This window comes from Neolamprologus brichardi, chromosome 8 (genome assembly GCF_056152115.1).
Source record: "Neolamprologus brichardi isolate AB-2024 chromosome 8, ASM5615211v1, whole genome shotgun sequence".
In the NCBI taxonomy this organism is placed as follows: domain Eukaryota; kingdom Metazoa; phylum Chordata; class Actinopteri; order Cichliformes; family Cichlidae; genus Neolamprologus; species Neolamprologus brichardi.
This window is the reverse complement of record NC_142111.1, coordinates 23,524,636-23,545,346: the sequence shown is the minus strand read 5'-3', so window position 1 is coordinate 23,545,346 and position 20,711 is coordinate 23,524,636. Positions and strand designations below refer to the sequence as shown.

The following is a 20,711-nucleotide window of genomic DNA, read 5'->3' as shown; positions in this document are numbered from 1 at the left end:
CACGGAGGTCACTCTGAAGCCTGTTACCCTAGAAAGTCTTGTGGTTTTGTCCTGCAAAAAGAGCTCAAAGCAGAGTAAACACACAGCTGGCTGCAGGGTTGAGTCGACGCCCGGATCTCTTTGAAGAGAAGGCTTCGTCATCGCGTATCAACTCGTGCAGAATGCGCTCGTTAAGTGGGCAGCAAGCACAGGCGAAACTTTCTGCTGCCAAACAAGCCACGCTCATTGTTAACTGTCGTTTTATTAGCCGTGAATCAGAGTGAATCAGACGAGCTCTCGGAGAGAAACCACCACCAGCACCCGCCCCCTCTACTCAGTCTCACATTCCTCCAGGCTCGACTCCCATGTCTGATTTACAGCGGAGCTAAAAATCACATTTCTCCCCCTTTTTACAGTGAGATTTACACATCTGACATTAAATATTTGTGGGAGTTTGTCTAGCAGAGAGTCATATTTATGCATATCTTGTCTTTGTTCGGCTACTTTGATAGTTTGGACAAAAGCGAGAGGGTTGCCGGTTTGGTATGGAGGTCCTGAGGTCAGATCCTGACCTCAACCCCATCAAACACCTTTGCCAGAGCCGGTATCACAGAACATCAGTGTTTGATCTCAACAGAATAAACGCCTTCCAGCTCCTTTCATGGCCACTTGAGGCCGACTCCCATGTTAAAATGCTTTAAAGCAGAAATAAGCATGTTTAGGTTTGCTTCTATGGATATCTTCCCCTTTCATAACAAAAATACAGAGGGTGAACTGCTCACTTACCCCTCCGTTTTTGTTTTTGAGTCTTGCTCTGCTTGTATGTGTAAACCTGCAATCAGCCAATCACATGTAGACACGGTCAAGACAACTTGCTGAAGTTCAAACTGAGGATCTGAATGGGGAAGAGTGCTTGCTGGCAAACGTTGTGGCCTAAATATTTCAGAAACTGCTGATCTGCTGCAATTTTCCCACACAACCATCCCAGAGTTTACAGAAATTGGTCTGAAAGTGGAAAATGTCCAGCGTGTGGGAGGTCTATGGGGAGAAAAAGCCTCGCTGATGTCAGAAGCCGGTGGAGAATGGCCAGGCTTCTTCAAGCTGATAGGAAGGAGGCAGAAACTCAAATAACGACTCATTACAGTCAATGTATGCAGAAATCTCTGAATGCACACATCAGACCTTAAAGCTGATGGGCTACAGCAGCAGGAGACCCCACGAGCATTACTCCTATCAGCTACAGTTCCCACAGGCTCACTCTAATGAGACAACAGCATAATATACATTGGATAATGGGATTTCTGTTCAACCCTATATTCAAATGGTAGGGTCAGAAAATAAGTCTAGCCTTGTATGAACAGTTCAGGATGCTGCTGGTTTAATGGTGAGCATCATTTAAACCCCTCAGCTTACTGACCGCAGTGTACCTGTCTTCCGATTGCTACTGCAGCATCCTCAACCTCAGATCGTCTCAAACCAGTTTATCGAACGTGACGCTGAGTTTGCTGGACTCGAATGGCCTCCAGTCGCCTGATCTCAGTCCAGCAGAGCACCTCCGGGAGGTGATGGAACCCGAGGAAGGCTTCCAAGAATTAGGGCAGTTCAGACGGGACGGGGGGGTCCAGCATGGATGTTTGTGTTTTCTGTGCTGCAGTAAGACGTCACTCGAGCCTTTTATTGATTCACAGTGAAAGTTCTTGTTTCTCCAAAGAAAAGTGAGCAGCATTTCAGTTAACAGAAGACATTTTAAAAAAAAAAAAACAATGTCTGAATGCCAAACAGGAAACTCGGACAATAAAGTCTGAGTCCTCGCAGCTGCCTCTCAGACCTGCTTCCTTTAGCTGCTCATTAGAGACCAGTAAAGACACAGTTTGCTGGGGAAGAACAATAGAAGGCTGCTCGGCCAGTTAATAAAATGTTACACAAGGAAAACAAATCCAATGTAACAGATGTAATTTCCCCCTCATGTTTTGGACCACACCAATAAATTACACAGTCAGCTGATGCAACATGATCACACTGTCGAAATAAAGTGCACTTTATTCATTGCAACAGAAAGCGCTTCAAGTTTTTACACTTACACTTACACTCATACGCAACTGATTACAAAAAAGAGGAGTGTTATGTGAAATCATACGCAGTATTTTTGGATTAATGACTACTTTGCAGTTCAACATATGAAACCTTCACAACTCTTCCTAGAAAAGTATCAGTGCAGTTTAAAAGAAAACAAACAAAACAGTAATTTCTCCTCAAGGCTCCATTACATCCACCCATTCCCCACCTCTGTGGGACTGAACGAACAATGGAGCTTAAAAAGGTTTAAAGCTGAACCACAGTAACACACAGAGGCCACGTAACGGACGTACCAGTTTAAGTCTTCAAGTACAGTGCAAAGTAATGTAAAAAAAACCACTTTGTTGGAGGCACTGTAGGGACTGCATGAAAGTCAAAAATCCCAAAATAGAAGGAAAAAATTCAGTTTCCCAGTGATCTCTCAGTATCAACTGGAACTTTGTTTAATTTAAAAGAAAATAAAGGCACAACAATCACAAACCAACAGGTAAAAAACATGTGAGGCTGCGTTTGCGTGCAGCTACTAGTGAAACCTCACCAGTCGCTCTGTTTTTGGTCTCAGCTGTTCATTTGGCTATTTTTACAAGCTGGTCTCCAAAGAAGAATTTAAATAAGAACAATTAAGGATGCAGACGAACGCTGTCTCGTGGTTGGTTAAAAAAGTTTTGAGTCCAGCATTTAAATAAAATAAAGGGTAGCACATCGTTACAATTTTGAATAACGGCATTACACAACCACCCGAATCAACATTTCACACCACTTAGAAACATGTTGGGATTAATAACAGGTTTACAGACTGGCTGTTGTCACTCGCAGTTAGATTCTTCAACCTCTTTCTGATATTTTGGAGGTTATTTCGTTTTTCTTTCAGGCTGCTGGACTCAGATTTCCTCCCTAAACCATCATTTTGCTCACCAGGAAATTACACGACTGGTCAAATTTGATAAAAACAGTTTAAAACTTTGCAGACTTTCCCTAAAATATACTTTCAAAAATCTTTTTAACTGGAAGTGAAACATTGCCGGATATTTGCTGCTGAAGAATTCTCCCATAAATTTCCTGACTGACTGTCTCCTAAAATGCCTCCAGCTCTTTTCTCACATGCAGTCTGCTTGAGATGAGTTTTCACTGCTGAATATACTCAGGCTAGTTAGGCTGAGAGCTGCCTGAGCTCTTGCTCATTGTTCTTTTACTGGAGTATCACCTGCAGCTGTTTTCACATTCATTATGAAGTTACAGATTATTTGGTTTGTTGTGTTTTTACGGCTGAGTAAGCAACAGGCGTTTGCTGTCTCACACAAATCTCCATCGGATAAGTAATCGGAAAGTTGATCACTTCTATTTGTTGGTGATCAGGTATTGTATTAGTATACACCATCAGTCAACTGTCTGATTTACTGTGTTACACAGCAGCCCTCTTTGATTCTGCATGGCCACGTGGACATGAACCTAACAGGGCGTATTAGGGCCACTAAAATTTGTTGAAAAAAATGTCAAATTTACAAGAAAACGTACCAAATTTAAGATAATAAATTTTTAACTTTACAAAAAAATAAAGTCTACAAGCAAATTTGTGCACAAAGACTGGAAAAAAGCGGCAAACTGTCTTATAAATGTTCCCCTCAGAAGCTTTTTGAGTTTTCCCAATGCTGTAAAAAAATGTTAAAAAGTGCTCTGACCAGTGTTGCCAACTCCTCAGTAAGGAAAATCGCTATTGGCTGTCCTAAAAGTCGCTAGAAGTCGCTAAATGACGTCATCACCTAATTTGCATAATTGGTCATGCTAATGTAATTGTAATCTATGTTGTTGGAGAGAGAAATAACATCGTGGAAGAGACATAAAGTGAGCAAAAAACGTCCTAAATGCATTTAGAGTTTATTTAGAACTACAAATTAAATTTCTTTTAGCAATTATTGTTTTTTTTAATGTCACAATCCCAACCCTGCTCCTTTACCCGGGCTTGGACCGGCAAAAGTGACCCGAAATAGGCACTCTGGTGGAGTTACTTTGTGTGTGTGTGTTTATAAGTAGTTTTAAACCTTGTGATCCACAAAACAGCATAAGAGTAAAAGAGTAAAAGAAGAACTGACTGCGTTACAGCACCCGCTGCTTGTTGAGAGTAAAAGCGATATGCGCTTTCACGTCTTTTTTTTTTTTTAGGGGGTCTGAAAACTCACTAAATATAGCGACAAAGTCGCTAAGTTGGCAACACTGGCTCTGACATTATGCCTGTGCAATTTTAACAATGCAGGGTGGCCCATGATTTAGAGACCTTTGACATATAATTAGGATTTTCTTTCTTATTATGTTCAGACTAGTTGCTTAGTTTTGCTTTGCTCCTGTTTAATTACGTCCTAAATGAGTCCCAGCAACATTCAGATCTCTTTATATCACAGTGGAGCTGCAAGCTCAGTTCTGTGCAGGTATCAGGACAAGTGAGCCTTTGACAATTTTTCACATTATCTTATAAAAAATACTGATTATAGCTGCTTGTAGAGGCACAGAGTGTGTGAGTGTGCATCCCAAACAAGCTACAAACTGAACATATTACCATTCACAAAAAAAACTGCCTAATCATTTTCATGCAGTCCCTTAAACACTCATTAAATAAATACTGTAAAACAATATCTTATAAAAGTGCTTTACACTCGTTACACAGGAGGAAAACTGCAGCAGCAGTTAATTTAAAACGAACCCCACCACCAGAAAACAACCACAAAAAAAATCAGACTTTTCCACAGCAGCTGTGCAGCTGTTGGTCTCGTGTCATTAAAGATACTCTCAGCTGGTGGAGTCTCGGTCTGCACAACATCTTTACCGGCTTTGAAGCGTAAACTTTTCCACAGAGCTGAGCGTCGGCGAGTCTCAAACACTGATGCGGCTGCGGGCCACTCGCTTTTAAAAAGTAAAACTACACCCTGGATGTCTCTGCTTTGGTACAAGTCGATACTCTTGATGAGGATTTCATGCGAGTCTGTGAACGCGAGGCTTCGCTGGGGGCGGAGGAGGCGCGAAAGGCTTTATTCTGGTTGCCGGCGAAGAGCTGGGCTTGACCGGAGGTACGGGAGGAGGGGTTGGTTTCACTGCTTTGTTCTGGAAAACAAAACAAAAAGTGATTTTTAGGTGAATTTATGAAAGTAAATTAGCAACTTATGCATCTCAACACTGCTTCCTGTCATCGGGGTGGATGCTCATGTTAAACTAAAGTTTCAAATAATGATGGCTCTGCATGATGTCATGGAGATCCCTTATATTGTCATGTACTCCAACTCTCTGTTTTTAAAGAAGCACCCAATGGGTTTGTTTGAGACAGCTGATGAGCTCTAGCTTCACAAAGGCCCAGTGTGACATGCATAAGGATTGTTTTGAGTTGTGAATCATGCAAAGCTACTCGAGTAAGTCCAAAAATATAAAACGTAGAGCTGGAAAATGAGCATTAAATGTTTGGGCAGACCAGTTGATCCCTATTGATCCCCAGAAGGGAAATGCTTTAAACAGGTAGAAAGCAAAGAAAGAACATCTAAATATGAATGAATCAATGAAAATAAATAAAACACGAGTGACCTTTATATAAAGTCCTGGGGAAAAGCTTTGGCGCTCACCTGTGTTTTATTCAGAGGCGGTAAAGGTTTAGATGGAGGTAGAGGTTTCATCTGTGGTGAAAAGGAAGAAGACGGTTATTTAACTGGGATTTAGAGCAGATGTTGACACTTTACAGGCTCCTAATGAACATTAAAGTCCAAGTTTGATCACACGGAAACCAAAAATCAACAATGACATTATTTCATAAAGCCACAGAGCTACACTGATGTTTATCAGTCCTCTGTGACTGGCTGTTCCAGTAAAGTCTGCAAAAATCAACAATCCTAAGCTGTTTTCATTAAACAGCTCAACACTGAAGACTAAACTACGTCCAAAAAAGCTGAGTTTAAAGCTGGGCTCAGTCTAAACGATACCAGCAAAGAAACAGCTGACAGTTTCTTCTGATTGGCTGCCCCTCATAAAGATAAGATTGAGTGAGGTAATGAGTCACAAAAAAAATGAAGCCTGAGCTTTTAGCTTGTAACCACGGTGATCTCATTATAATATTACACAGGGCAGAAAGTAAGTAAAAAAGATGGCAGGTCTCCTTTATGCATGTTATTTAACATAGTTTCATTTTTAAGCTTTAATAGACGCTCAAGTTGCTGCGATCTTCATTTTGCATTATGTCTTTAAAAACAAAAGTCTTACCGGCTCAGTTTCCGACGTGACTGACGATGACGACGGTTTCAGCGGTGGCTGGAAAACAAAAAGCGGTTTGTCAGCATTTCACAGTAAAACCGAGACCTGCATGCACCTGGCTGCTCGGCGTACCTGTGGGGCGGGTCTGCAGGGGGTCACTCGACCCATCAGAGGGGTGCAGGCCTGTTTCGCTGTGGTCTCCATGAAGGTGGGCTGACTGATCTGAGGTCTTTCTTTACCACTTCCTTCTTGGAACGACGGGTTCAGCTTCCCTCCAGCTGAATGCACTTTCCTGTGAAGACAACATTTATTTATTTAGCCGGGAAGAAGAAGGAAAAGATGAAGAGTCCAGACCGCAGAGGGGGAAAACTACCTTGTAGCGATGTAGCGCTCCATGTCGTCCTTCTTACAGCACATCAGCCCAGCAATCAGCAGAGTGACAACCAGCAGGATGGAGACTGCTGCGCACACACCGGCTATCAGCCCAACCTGATCTGCAGGCAGAGGAAACGTAAAACTGCACTTAAGTACTGATGCGTCTTTTTTTTGCACTCTTTATGTCTAAGTGCAATTAAATTCTGAACAACATTAACACTCTTCCCTCAGTGGAGGCTTTGTTAGGTACACTTTCCTAGCACCGGTTCGGACTTCCTGTTGCCTTCAGAACTGCGTTAGTCCTTCATTGCATAGATTCAACAAGGTGCTGGAAACGTCCCTCAGAGACTTTGGCTCATATTGACTCTCTCTGTAAACTGTTAGCCGCTCCTGGAGTCATTGAGTCAGATGATGACATCTGGTCACCTTCTGAGCAATAAAACTGGGTCACGTTTTCATTTTGTTCAGTTTAACTTTCATTTAAGCTCCAACAAAGGGTCTTAAAGTTCTGCTACAGCTCTCGTTAAAAGCAAAAACCAGACCCGATTTACATTTGTCCGATCTTCCCTTCAAGGTCGGCTCCTTGTGCACTCTGGACCAACTTCTCCAGCTACTTTGGGCTGCTCCCTTCCTCACCAGTGGGTATCTTGTGTGATTTTACACCGGATGCTAATGCAGATAGATTCCCAAAGGCATCCGTTTCTGCTCCCGGGGTCAAACCATGGATCTTTCGCTAGTTAGGTGACTGCACTATGTTGTGTGTCTTTGCCCCGTCTAAGTCCTGATCTCTCCACTTGAACTCGTGCTTTTCTTTGGCTCGTTCAGTAGGTAAATATTTAGTCTGGGCTTCATGTCGGTTGCTTGAATGGTTGAATGAGGATGCAGGAATCCTAATCCCCTCATTCCATTACTGCAGAACTTCATGTTGAACGACCACAGCGACCACACTCGGGTCGCAGTACCGACCTTCAGGTTTTGACTTGCTCTCTGAAAACAGCTGTTTGCTCCCAGCTCTCCTGAGTAACAATGATCCTCGACACGAACAGTTTGTGGCCCAGGGTGAAATCACAAAAGTGGTCGGAGCAGGATTTCCACGGAGCGTTTTACAAACGGCAGCCATGCTGGAAGAAGCGATTGAAGATGATCTAAAAGCTAAATTTAAACCAGTCGCGTTTTTTGCTTTTTCTTTGTCCTCAGGAGCAAAATTTTCCGATCACAGCTTTTAAGTAACAAATAAAAATGAAGATTTTAGTTTAAATTTTACAATTAAATCGTGAGGAAGCTCTTGAACTGTGGCTAAAAACTCAATACGAAGCTTCTTTTTCCCGTTTTAACAACTTACCAGCTTCTGATTTTGCAGAATGATTAGACCATCAAATCTGAAAATGTTATTTTCTAAGAGCAACATGAAAATGTTATGTAAAAGGAATTTTCCACACAAACAACAAGAGCAGTGTTCAGAGGAAGTTATGTCATCCTCGTATTTTCTTAATTAGCTTTAGTTTCACTAAAGTCTTTGTTTTGTTCAGAGGAAAGTGTGTTTTAGAGTCTCTTCTTCCCCTTTTCTTTGGTACTATGTGGACAGAAAGTTGCACAATCATGAGGCGCAACACAATTTCAAGCTTCATGTGCAGAATGTATTTCTGCACATGAAGCAGAGACAACCAAGTCTTCTACAAAAGAGTGTTGAAACTAAATTGGAGCAAACGGGGTCAGTGCTGGGAGGCTCTCATAATGAATCACTCATGTTTCTTATTCACTGGGAAAATGATTCAACAAGCAGCTGTGACCTGTTTTCATCTGAAAGTCTTTACAACAGCAGCTGAACGTCTCTAAACGTCGTGCTTCATAGTTTATCGTGAACGTTAAATGCACCGCAGCGTCTGTACCTTGAGGTAAATCCGCGTACTGGACGTTGCATTTGGGAGGAGCCCAGCCGGGGTTACAGTGGCACTCGTTCCTGTGATTACACACCTGTGGATAAAAAGCAGTTAAATGATTAAAAACACGAGTCGTGGAAGTGGAGCTCAAGTTCAACGCGACTGGTTTGAAAGGCGTTTGCAGTTTTTTATCTGATCGTTTCTTCATTTTATTCAGTCATTGTTTAAAGTCATTTATAGTTTCTTCCCCCGTCGTTAGGAGGCTGTTACATTCCTCGAGACTAGCTGCATTTGTCCAGTTTTAGTCTGCTGTGATGGCTACAACAACATAAACAGTGCATTCCTCATCTCTTTTCTCATACCTAGCACCACTTTTAGTTTGACTTATTTGGTAATAACAGCTCTTTCTTTCTCTCTCGCTGCTTTTTCATCTCTTTTTTTAATAATTTTTGGCTCTGATGCTGCTATTGTTCCTGCCCCGTCTGCTCTCTGCTGTTTCTTCTACATCCCTCATTATTACATCTAAGTTTATGGCTGCCTGTATGTCGCCTGACAGACTAAACTCAGGGCAAACATGGGGCTTGGGCTCAGTTTAACACCAGATGTTGTTTCAGGTGAGGTGAAGGTTCATGTTTAATGGTGTGAAGATTACGGTTAGTTCTCTGATTTTGAACTTACCCCATTGTTGTTGCACTTCTTTGCACAGTCCTCCCTCTTCCCGTAGGCTGACACATCCACACATCTGTTATTGAGGCAAACCTGAGCACAAACGTTTGAGTCTGAGTAAAACGGCCAAAATATTCAAAAGAAAATTAATCGTCCTGCGATGCGTCTCCCTGAGACAGTTTTACCTTATCCGGCGCACATTTCGTGCCACTCGGCACCATGTCCAGGTTTCTCATCTTATCGTCGTCCACGGCGAGTTTGCACTCTTTGACGTACATTGTGTTGTAGCTCGCCCGTTTCCCTGTGATAGACTCGCCTCCTTCCTCACAAAACATCGATCCGCACTTAACATCCCTACACAAAACAAAAGCATTAACCCAGAGCTTTGCGGTGCTTCTTTTCAGTGCTGGAACTTCATCACTCTGAATTCAGGGTGAATGACGGATGGTGACACGTACTGTGGAGCACAACGAATGAAGCCGAATTTGTTCTTCCCGCAGTTAGCGCCTTCCTCGCCACGCTGGTTCAGGTTGAAACATAAATCTGGTGCCACCTGGGCCCCTAAAAGAAGGCACAGAAGGAAAGCTTCGTGTTAATCTGTCATTTAGTGTAGGTCTGAGACTCTGCATCCTTACGTCTGCTATACTAATGCACCTCCGAGCACATGGGTTCAGCAGCATTTTAAATTTTAAGCGTCCAGAGATGCCAGAGTGGGAAAGACGCTGCTGAACTCATCAAAATGGCCAGAAAAGTACTGATTTAATGTGTTAGTCTTGCCTTTTATCAATGGACTGTATTTACAAACCTCTTATGAGACTTTCTTTGCAGTCGCTTACGTAACAAAATGTATGAAATATTTATTTGGACAGATTTCTTAAAGTTATTTCCACCACATGACAGTAAAATCTAAATGTTTGTAGACCAATGGCTAAAAGCTCCTTGAGGCTTATCTCATCTACTCAAAACAGTGCTGATTTATCCCTCTAAATGAACCAAGAAGTAACCCGGAGGGCGGTGGACAAGCTAAGGCCTGCAGTTCCCCTCAAGGCCACTTGAGGCTCCAAAAGCCAGTCAGTTCCCAAAGACTTCCCTTGTTAAAATGTCCAACTTTACTGGAGCATTTTTGCATGTTTCGGTGTAACAGCTGCAGGCTGGATGATTATTTTTAAATAACTCATTTATTAGGATGCTGTTAAGCCTCAGAGTCAGCGGTGTGGTGCTTTGGTTCACAGGCAGCCTGTTAGAGCTCAACTACACTAACCCGAGCCACTGAGCTCAACCTGTTCTCTGTGTCTGTGCTGTTGGAGCCTTTCGGGCCTTTTTTTAATGGAATCACAAGCTGTGCAGCTTGCTAACCACCAGGTGATAACCTCGTGCTCCATCCTCGCGTCTGAATATGGTCAGCGAGGCTTCAAAATGCACAGCCAAAAACCAAAGTCACATTTTTATATACAAACCCTGAGGTGCACCTTTCTAACTGAGCGTGCAGATATCAGCCAAGAAAGCAAAAGAGCCTCAAACTGGGACTTCCCAAACCAGCAGCTGATGTCTTCGATAACAGCATGCTGAGCGTACCTGGTCCAAAAAGCCTCCAGCAGTGATGCTCCCGGGTGGGACACTGGCCGTTGTAGCAGTATCCCTGGACAGTGCCGCTGCCCTGGAGCGTTTTGTAGCAGGGCTTGCCGTTCATCTCGAAGCTGTCTTCGGGACAATCCGACGACAGTCCAGTGCAGAACTCGGGCAGGTCGCAGTTCCCGGCTGACTGCCTGCACACGCTCCATGATGACTTCAACTGAACAAAAATAATATTTTAGTGTTTTGACCTTCTGTATGTACCAGGTCTGGACAATAATTCGCTCGTAGGTTTTTGTGGCACTGTTCCAGGCCTTGAAACTGTCAGTTGAGGAAGGATGTGGTGAGTTATAAAAAACTGAAACAGCAGGGTGTTATCCTCCCTTTCCTGTTAGTGCTGAACAACGGGTGTAAGAGTAACCTTACATTTGTTAGCCAGAGGCGGGGTGTGTCTCTAGGAAAGGTCCTGAACTTCACAGAGAATGGGGATTGTTATAACCCAACAGCTACAACAGAAAATCAGCATTCATTTCATTTACTGGACAGATTGTCAAAAGATTCTGAAATATTCATAATCCTGAGTATTAATCTTGATCTATTTTAGTGACCCGCTGACTTTCTTGCAAATTTTCAGTAAAATATCTCAGCAGTTACCAGAAGACGAGCCTCTGATCCTCCTCCAAGGCCTTCATGAAGATATCTTTTGAAATATTTTTGCAAAACATGGCATACTTTGATAGTGCCTGACTTTTTTTTTTATAGCACATCAATATTTCTCAGTTATATAAAAAAATATTTCAGCATCTACTCAATGTAGATAAGAGGATTAATGTTCCCAGAAGAAAAGTCTTATTCATTACAACATCCAAAACCACCTACTGAGAAACTAGCTGCTGGTGTGTGCAGTGGTTTTCGTGACAAAGTGACGTTAATGACTGTTTTTCCATAAAACGTCCCCAGTTGGAGCCAGCTCAGCTCACCGGGTTGAACAGGTGACTCGTACTCTGTAAGGTAGAAGCCTGAGTTTGAACCCGCCCCGAGCTGTTTCCTGTGTCCCAGCTGTCCTGTCATAATAAAGGCTTAAAAGAATTGATGTTTTACTATTTGCCCAGCTTGCACAGCCTCATCTAAATTTCTCTGTAATGCATTGTTTGAGTTATTTATGTGACTGGAAATAAATGCTGTCATTAGAACAATTCACATACAGTGTCTTAATCCTTTAATTCAGTTGTTTTCAGTCCAGTTGTCACAGTTGTATATAGGGATGGGTATCGAAACCCGGTTCTTGTTGAGAACCGGTTCCCACTGTTTCAATTCCTTGGAATTGTTTGCCATTTTTGCAAACGATTCCCTTATCGATTCCAGTCGCCCCGAATGACGTCACCACGTTGCGGAGCATCATTTACTTGGCAGGAAACACGGCGCCTAAGCGGCTCAAACACTAAAAAGTTTGATTATACTTTACGAGAACGGATGACAACAGGGCAACTTGCAATACTTGCAAAGTAGATATTTCATTTAAGGGAGGAAACACTACGAATATGCAAAAGCATTTGCTCACAAAACACACGATGACCTTAAATGAATGTCGTGATTTTAATTCCGCTCCGGACTCGTGAATCTCAACCCAGCAGCAGCGGTAACGTTTGCACGTCCTCTCCCGTTAATGCGGCAGGTAAATAATCAACTAACAGTGCATATTATGTTAGCGCGATCTGCCTTATTACAAAACCTGCCATTACTGTGCATTTAGGTGACCATGATGAGAGAGACAGGCAGAGTCTGTCTGGCTCAGATGCTGGCAGTTCTCGCTGCAGTCTACCGTTAGCGTCTCCTTTCAGGCAGGATAGACGAATGTCACCGAGCAGTGACTCAGTTTGTGGTCAAAGGCTTGCACCTGTTTGCCACAGCAGATGATTTTCGGTAAGTGAATGTGTTTAATTGTAGGCAGGGACATTACTGGATATTCTTGTGTAATTGCTACAGAATAATTTATGTTATACTTTGTTATTGCTACAGAAGAATATTTATTTTATTATTTTACATTTACATTTAGTAAATGTAAATTACATTACTTAGTGTTCTCCTTTTTAAAAAAAAGAATCGATAAAGAATCGAATCGTTAAACAGAATCGAAAATGGAATCGGAATCGTGAAAATCTTATCAATACCCATCCCTAGTTGTATAAAACCAAGCACCCAGTCATGCAGTCTGCCTCTACATCAGCACAAAAGAGGTGTGCTGGGAGCTTCGTGGGTTTCCGTGGCTGAGCTGCTCCATGCACTGCATGTTTTACCGATTCTGGAAGTTCAAATCATTGACAACTTTCACTATCTTACTAAAGTTGGCAACTATCTGTGACACACAGCAGAGAAGCTGCACATATGGCCCCGAATTATCATTATTTATTCTGGTGTGCTTTACAAAATGTGTCATTGCATTAAGCAGAGCTGGAGTTGAGAAAAACATAGCAGCTTCGTTCAGAATCCAACTGATGTGTGCAGAGATCAGCAGCACACACACACAGCTGTGTGTTGCATTGATATTTGGGATAAACTGTATACATAATGTTCTTAAAATTCTGGAGAAAGCCCGGGAAATTGCTGAGAGAAAAGCATCTCCCACGGCTTTATTTGAAAATTACTCCGAGGAGAAAAGAGAGTCTGGGGTTTCACGTTTTCAGCCAACACGTCGCTAAATTTGAGACTCGGATGTTTTTGTGAATGTGAGCTCTGTTAGTTGTCAAATCACAGACCGGCTTCAGCGCCAGATTCCAAAAATGTGTCAGGGAATAATTTAAAACACATGCTGGATGTATTTTTGTCTCCAGAGAGTTTTAAACTTCATCGAGATCTCGATTAATCACAGCTGGACTTGTGATTAGTATTAATGTCCTCGCAGCACGCTGACGCTCTGAATCTACATTCAAATTTAAGTTGTTTTCTGCACCTTTGTTTAGATGCAACGTGCTTTGGAATGAGGCATCTTATACTGTGTAGGTACGGATTAATATAAAGCCAGATTAGAAGGGAGCAGAGCAGCTTCAGTACCTCACACTTCTCACAGCACTGTCCGTGAGCACACTGGGATCCTGCAGTCAACCGACAAGTCGAGGCATCGCAGCAGGGATTGGTGCATTCCTGCAAAAAACACAAAGACACACAACGTTTGTTTCTGTGCACACACTTGATCCTCAGACATGGCTGCAGCCATGAAGGCAGTGACCTCACCCAGGAATTCTCCCCCTTCTGATGAGGTGTGAGCACACTAGAAAGCTATTTTAAATTTGAACTCTTTAAGGCTGCAGCTCTGCACACGCTACCTGCCCTAACCTCAGACAGGAAACCACAGCAGTGGGATAAAATGGAAGAACCTAAATAGCATCTCCCTTCAGCAAAAGACATATTTAAACGTAGCTGGGGTTACCTCCACCGTGCCACAGTCGCACTCCTCTCCGGGGTCCACTATGGCGTTGCCGCAGCGGGGGCCCACGGCGATGATCCTGGAGGAGGTGGGCTTTTGCAGGCAGCTGGGCTGAGCTCGCTCCAGGAATTCAGCGAGCTGAGAAAGACTGCAGCTGCTGAACAACTCCGGGAACATTTGATTTCCTGCCCTGTGGGAGGAACAAGGAGATCTGGGCTCAGCTTAAAGTTCAGCGTACCCCTGCTCTGATTGGGAAAATGTTTGCAGATGCAAAAAATTCTACATCTGTTCTGGTCTGCATTTTTACCTGAGCTTTTCTGCCATGACACAATCTGTCCCGCTGGAAGTGGAACCACACGTGCAGTCTGGAGCGTCGTGGGAAAGGCCAAAGTTATGTCCCATCTCATGGGCGATAGTGGAGGCGAGGCCTATTGGGTTTTCGTTGTGATCCTGAAGGAGAAAAATGAATCAGTATCACCTCCATCGTCCATCCTGATGAACGAGAGTCAGACGCCATTACTCCCACCTGATTCACGCCTCCCGAGGTTCCGGTGCACATGGCGAACTTATTTGCCAGTCCGACTGTGTCTCCGTCAAAATCTCTCCAGCTGTTAAAGACAAAAACGCACCGTCAGGTCAAGCCGGCGGCATCACTGCGGTTAAAACATCTGCACAAATGTCAATCCTCACGTCACAAACTGGGCGTTGTCGTGCTTCACCCTCAGCAGGAGGTCGTCCTGACGCCACGCCAGGAACTTGTCCAGCGTGGCTTCTGAACTGTGGCTGACATCGATGAGGTCTTTGTTCGACCAAATCTCCAACCCCACCAGCAGGACGCGGATGTTCAGACGCCGATACAGCTGCGGGCGGAGGAGGAGACCGTCAGGAACAGATGTGCTAAGACACGTCAAACATCTTAAACAGCTGGACGCAAACCCACCTTATCGATGTGATTCACGACTCCGAGGATACGGGATTCAGTGTTGCTTCCATATTTTTTATACTGCAGGAGAAAAGGAGGCGAATGTGTCAGAATTACTCAGCAATGAGTAAGTAAGTTTTACTTAAAGTGCGACGTTATTACCTCAGCGTTGTCCACCACAACATACAGCTCGACAAACCTCTGAGGACCCGGCGTGGGATTTGATTTCTGAAAGGAAACACAAAAGAAACTGTGAAATACACGCCAACATGACACATCAACCTCATTATTTATTGATTATTTACTCACTTATGTGCTTTTACTACACATCTACACACATTAAAATGGAACAAGGGGACAATAAAAGAGGACCACTCCTCTGCAAATAAAAATGTGAGCGAATAAATTCAAGTCCTGCATTCCAAATATATTTACACAGAGGTTCTTCATCGGCGTGAACCCTTCTATTTGGAGAAATCTAACTATTAATGGTGTTTCTGCTACCCGGTGGAGCTCAGGCAGAGCTGAGCTGCTAGCTGACGGTGCAGAGACGACTGTGTTTCCTTATCCGCAGAGCAGACTTTAAAGTAGGGTTTGCAAAGCTCTGTGCGAGATAAGATCCTCGAGATTCAATTCAATTCAATTCAATTTTATCTATATAGCGCCAAATCACAACAAAAGTCACCTCAAGGCGCTTCATAGATACAGAGAAAAGCCCAACAATTATATGACCCCCTATGAGCAGCACTTTGGCGACAGTGGGAAGGAAAAACTCCCTTTTAACAGGAAGAAACCTCCAGCAGAACCAGGCTCAGGGAGGGGCGGGGCCATCTGCTGTGATTGGTTGGGGTGAGAGAAGGAGCTGGGACACACAGGATGAACATGTGTGTTCATCTGCTCTCGATATCAGGAGACGTCTGTATGATAATTTCTGTCCCAAGACGAACCCTGACTCATCGTATGTAACAGAACAGTGGCTGGAATTCACAAACACGCACACAAAAATCAAACTAAGCAAAGGAAAGGTCCTAGCTGACCTCCTCGGGGTCAAGTTTCGATTTTACAGCCACTCTGAACATCAGTATCATTCATGGGATGGATGTTTGATCTGCTTTCTGATAATTCACTGAGGAAAACTTGCCTATCTTCTAGCTGCGATTCCTTCAGTGTTCATGAAGGTGAAAGAAAACTACACTGGCACTAGAGCATACCCATGATCTGGACCTGAAGAGTCCAGCGACCTGAGGGCCCCGGTCCTGGTCGTAGAGTAGGGTGGTGTTGGATGAAGAGCCACAGCTGGGCCTGCCGCTGATTTTCAGGTGCTCCTGTCTGTAAACGGCATGATCGCCATCGTCCGTCTGCCCCAGAGGCTCGATCAGGTAAACCTGCTGCCGGGCTCTCAGGAAGCCACTGCACATCGACATTAAAGAAATAACTTTATTCGTCCGCCAAGAACAGAAGAGATGTGACTTTGATCCTTGTAAAAATATAAAAGCTTTAAAACAGACGTAATGGGTTGTTAAGGGGCATTAAGGGTGAAACGGCGGTAGCCGGGCACAGAGCAGCAATGCGACGAGCAGAAAAACAACCAGGTTGCTAAATATGAAGCAAGGCGTTTCTCAAGAACCTGAGGAATTTTCTCTACAGATGATGTAAGTGATAAAACAGGAAGTCCTATGTTGTAAAAATATCTATTGCTGCTTTCTTACCTCATGCCAGAACAAATCCCCACGCTCACCGAGGAGTCGTCCACACCTTCGATGTGACCGTGATAGTAGCAGTGATCCTAAAAACACGGATCGGTCAGTGAGGCCGGCTGGTACAGACATCGCTCACGCAGAGATTCTTTGTTTTTGCTTCCATAAAATCACGATTAGAAGTCTAAAATGTTCGATTTTTATCATTTCTGAGGCAATGAAAAGTTTTTGAAACAGCTCTTTCTCCTCTAAAACAGGACTCGAGGCTGTTTGACATAAATAAGTCAGATTTTTTATGTTGCAAAAAGTGAAAAACATCATTTGAGATTGAACAAACAAGATTTTACTTAATCATTTAAATAAAGTTAAAACGCACTTGTTTTGGTGATGTTGTCACCCGTTTGCCATCTTCAGTATAGTGTGTTTCAGTGTAGTCTCTCCCAATAAGGTTCCTATAAAATTGAAATTCATTTTCATGTATTTATATATAATAACATATATAATATTTGCATTTGCTGAGCAGAAATGAAACTCACCTGTTTTTTTCCAGAAGAATTGTGTGATTTCTCCCTTCGATGGCCAACTCGTACCGAACAGTATCAGGATAAATCTGCAGAGAAACGTGCACAAGTCACAGGGCGCCGTTTAACCTCCTGAACATCTTTCACTTGTGGGGAAAAAAGCAAGGAAGGAAAATACCTGTGCAGGTAAAAGTCCTGCACCCAAACATGTGCTTCTGATTTATGATAACACATAGTTTGCACATTTTTAATCTGCAAAGCAGCTGGTGAAACTGCACTGATAAATTAGCTGTTATTAGGAAAACATATTGAAATGCTGAGAACACAGAGAAGGTTGGTTTTCAGTCCCGGGTGTCGCTAATCTCATTCAAAATGACTTAAAAACAGAAAATTAAAGGATACTCACAATATGCATTAACACAATAAAGATCAGCTTCATGTCAGAGAACTATAGGAAGAATATTCCTATCTCACACGGAAAAACCAGCACAACGATACTCAGTAACGTATGCAGATTCCACTATTTTTAATAATGAATCACATGAGAAATATTTTAGAGAGAGCACCGGTGATGTGCAGCTGAGGCGTCAGTACCTGTGGGTGGTCCTGAAGGCTCCTCCTGTGTCTCTCCTGGAGTCTCTGAGGTCGGACCACCTCGTAACGCTCCACGTGAGACAACGTCCCCGAGCTGTGCACGATACAAACTACACACCACAAACACCGAGTCACTGTCTGTATATGATCATGAAGGAGTAGTGAAGATGCCAAAGCAAATTTAGGCAAATTCAGCCCAAAAACAGACTGTCTGATGTAAAAAGAAGCATTCAAGAATACAGAGTCTGCAACATCTGCTCACATCTGATTGCATCAGTGCATGCATCTAGGTTTCACTCATTTGAGCTCTGTGGGAGTCACCCCATAACAAAATCTAGAGCATAGGTGTCAAACTCTGGCCCGCGGGCCAAATTTGGCCCGCAGCCTAATTACATTTGGCCCGCGAAGCCATACCAAATTACTATTAGAGCCGGCCTACTGGTATTATACAGCTAATATATATATTGTTTAGTATTAAGCTTTGCTTGTTCCATATTCAGTTTTTCAGCAAAATGTATTTGAGTCCATAAGAAAAGATTCATTCTTATATCTGGAGGAATAAATATATTTCAATAAATATTAATGTTAGCCCGCGACTTTGTTCCAGTTTTGAATTTTGGCCCACTGTGTATTTGAGTTTGACACCCCTGATCTAGAGCATACAGGAGAAGACAATCATGCTGGCGGAAATGTTCTGGCGTGGGGTTGCTTTGCAGCTTTTAGTAAAAGCTGCAACAGTGCTTATATTTAATATGTCCAAAAGTTGGAAATGACCCAGAAATGGACCCTTTAAATATTGCCTAACGTGCCCTTTTTTAAAGTTTTCTCCAGTGAATATTCTGAAAACAGATCAAACAACCAGGTTTCTGTTTAGTGAAACTATGACTTTGGCTTCAGATTGTGACACTTGGACTGGGTGTAAAGTTTATTTCAGAATACTTTATTGATCCCTAGGGGAAATTATTTTGGTTACAGTGCTCCAGTATAAACAGTAACATAGACAGACAATACACTAAGTAAGAAATAGACACAATATATACAATATATACATGACTTATATACATATAGGTCACTTATTGATAAATAGCTGAATAAGAAGAAGAGCGTGTAGCTATTGCAGTACAGTGTGTTAAGTGGATGAGTTGCACTTCTTCCAAATCAGACATTTTTGATTTGACTGTTTTTTTTTTAATGTAATTACACATACATGTGTAACTGGGGGCCAGACCTGATTGGTCTTTAAAAGTGTGTAAACTGCAGTGAGATCATTAAAAGCTGATGTTGTGATGCCAGCTTTACTGCAAACGAGTGAAAAAGTATAGAAAGCTAAAATAGTTTCCAGATCTAGACGAGCTGTTTGAATCCTAAAAACAAAAAATGCCACTGCTGTGACAGAAACTGTTGCATTAAATGTGGCATCCCTCAAGGATCGATTTTAGATCCTCTTCTATTGTCGTCTTTGCATTTCAGAAGCACGATATTTACATTTAGTATCATCTACCTGCCTCACCTCACAGCGACTGATGGCAAAAAAAACTTTTCTCAACTAAAAATTGAGCAAAACTGAAGTTATTTTATTTCCATTATTTGACTTAATTTCCAGATCCTACGTATTTATATTTTTGGCTTAATCAATTTTTTAAAATCTTCTTTTATTTAATGATCATATTTTAAGAATTATTTCGATTTTTTTTTTTTTTTTTTTGCTTTGTGCTGATTTTTATCATATCTGTGTGTTTTATTTTGAAGACCTCCCGGTATTTTAAACTGACTTCACTTGATCTTTTTAAAATGCATTCTTTCTTATGCCAGGATAATTATGTGATTTTTATAAAAATTTCATATAAAATAATATTAATAATTTAACTAGAAATAATATCCCCTGTTGAACATTTTTAGAATATACTTGTTTTTACACTTAAAGAAAGGGAAACATTAGCGAGGGGTTTTTATTAATGCAGTTGTTTTACTACACCTGCCTCAGCTTGATCAAATAGTTTTACTTAGTCATGACTTTCTTACTAATAGATTTTAAATCTCAAATGTCCTTTTTCTTCTTAAATAAAGGGTAAACATATCTAAGACCACACGTGTCTACCTATCCATCACCTCAGATGATCTAATTGTTTCCTGTTTCCTCCTCTGTGCTGCTGAGAAGTTAGATTTATAATCAAATACTGTATTTTAAAAGCACATCAGATCTTTTAAGAGCGTTAATATTTATTAGTAAAGCAAAATAACTTGTAAATAAAACTGTAAATTGGTTAAAGATGAATTATAGAAAAGAGGGAAATACTGTAATAAACTGAACCATATGTTTTCTTTTCAGAACTGCAGAGACTTTAAACCCTTTTTAAACTTCTGCTCGCCTATTAATAGTTCGAAGCTTCTCTGCCAGACTTCATTCACTTTTCTGCTGATTTAGCGGCAGCCTGTTGCTCTTCGTGAAACTTTGTTGGAGTTAAAAATCTTACCGCATGTGAGCCACAGTAAGAACAAGTCCTCTCCCATCATGATGCGCTCTGCTCGGGCCCAGCCGATCACCTCCCGTTACTCCGTCGTGAATCAGCCGCTTCCAGGCAGCGACTCCCCCGAGCTCCGTTCTTATCTCCGCCCCGCAGACTTACCGGATACTCAGCGTTAAGCCAACTGTGGTTACACTTCCGGTGTAATAAAGCTTTACAAAATAAAGTCAAATTTTATTTATGTGTCGCCAAATCACACAGTTACCTCAGGTGGCTTTAAGGTGTAAGGTAAGAAATCCCCAGACAACTCCCTATG

General features: G+C 42.2%; 1 protein-coding gene across 1 annotated transcript; it reads right to left on the bottom strand.

The window, feature by feature from the left end:
* Nucleotides 1-4,355: 4,355 nt before the first annotated feature.
* On the bottom strand, nucleotides 4,356-20,543 carry adam8b (ADAM metallopeptidase domain 8b). The gene is made up of 23 exons (XM_087844892.1): nucleotides 20,405-20,543; nucleotides 17,931-18,040; nucleotides 17,352-17,425; nucleotides 17,192-17,267; nucleotides 16,828-16,904; nucleotides 16,330-16,528; nucleotides 15,281-15,346; nucleotides 15,137-15,199; nucleotides 14,887-15,056; nucleotides 14,723-14,804; nucleotides 14,504-14,646; nucleotides 14,200-14,386; nucleotides 13,824-13,913; nucleotides 10,776-10,992; nucleotides 9,659-9,761; nucleotides 9,386-9,554; nucleotides 9,213-9,293; nucleotides 8,544-8,628; nucleotides 6,653-6,773; nucleotides 6,412-6,571; nucleotides 6,289-6,336; nucleotides 5,658-5,708; nucleotides 4,356-5,148 (listed from the first exon to the last, which is right to left on the bottom strand). Exons 1-23 carry the CDS (start codon nucleotides 20,442-20,444, stop codon nucleotides 5,020-5,022), a joined length of 2,541 nt encoding a protein of 846 aa, XP_087701018.1. The 5' UTR covers nucleotides 20,445-20,543; the 3' UTR covers nucleotides 4,356-5,019.
* Nucleotides 20,544-20,711: the final 168 nt, after the last annotated feature.

Bases quoted from the DNA above. Each gene is read 5' to 3' on its own strand.
- adam8b (XM_087844892.1), bottom strand. From the start codon at position 20,444: ATGATGGGAGAGGACTTGTTCTTACTGTGGCTCACATGCG. The intron at 15,057-15,136 runs GTGGGTTTGCGT...CTCCGCCCGCAG, and splicing joins TCGTGAATCACATCGATAAG to CTGTATCGGCGTCTGAACAT. The intron at 5,709-6,288 runs GTAAGACTTTTG...TTTTCACCACAG, and splicing joins TCACGTCGGAAACTGAGCCG to ATGAAACCTCTACCTCCATC.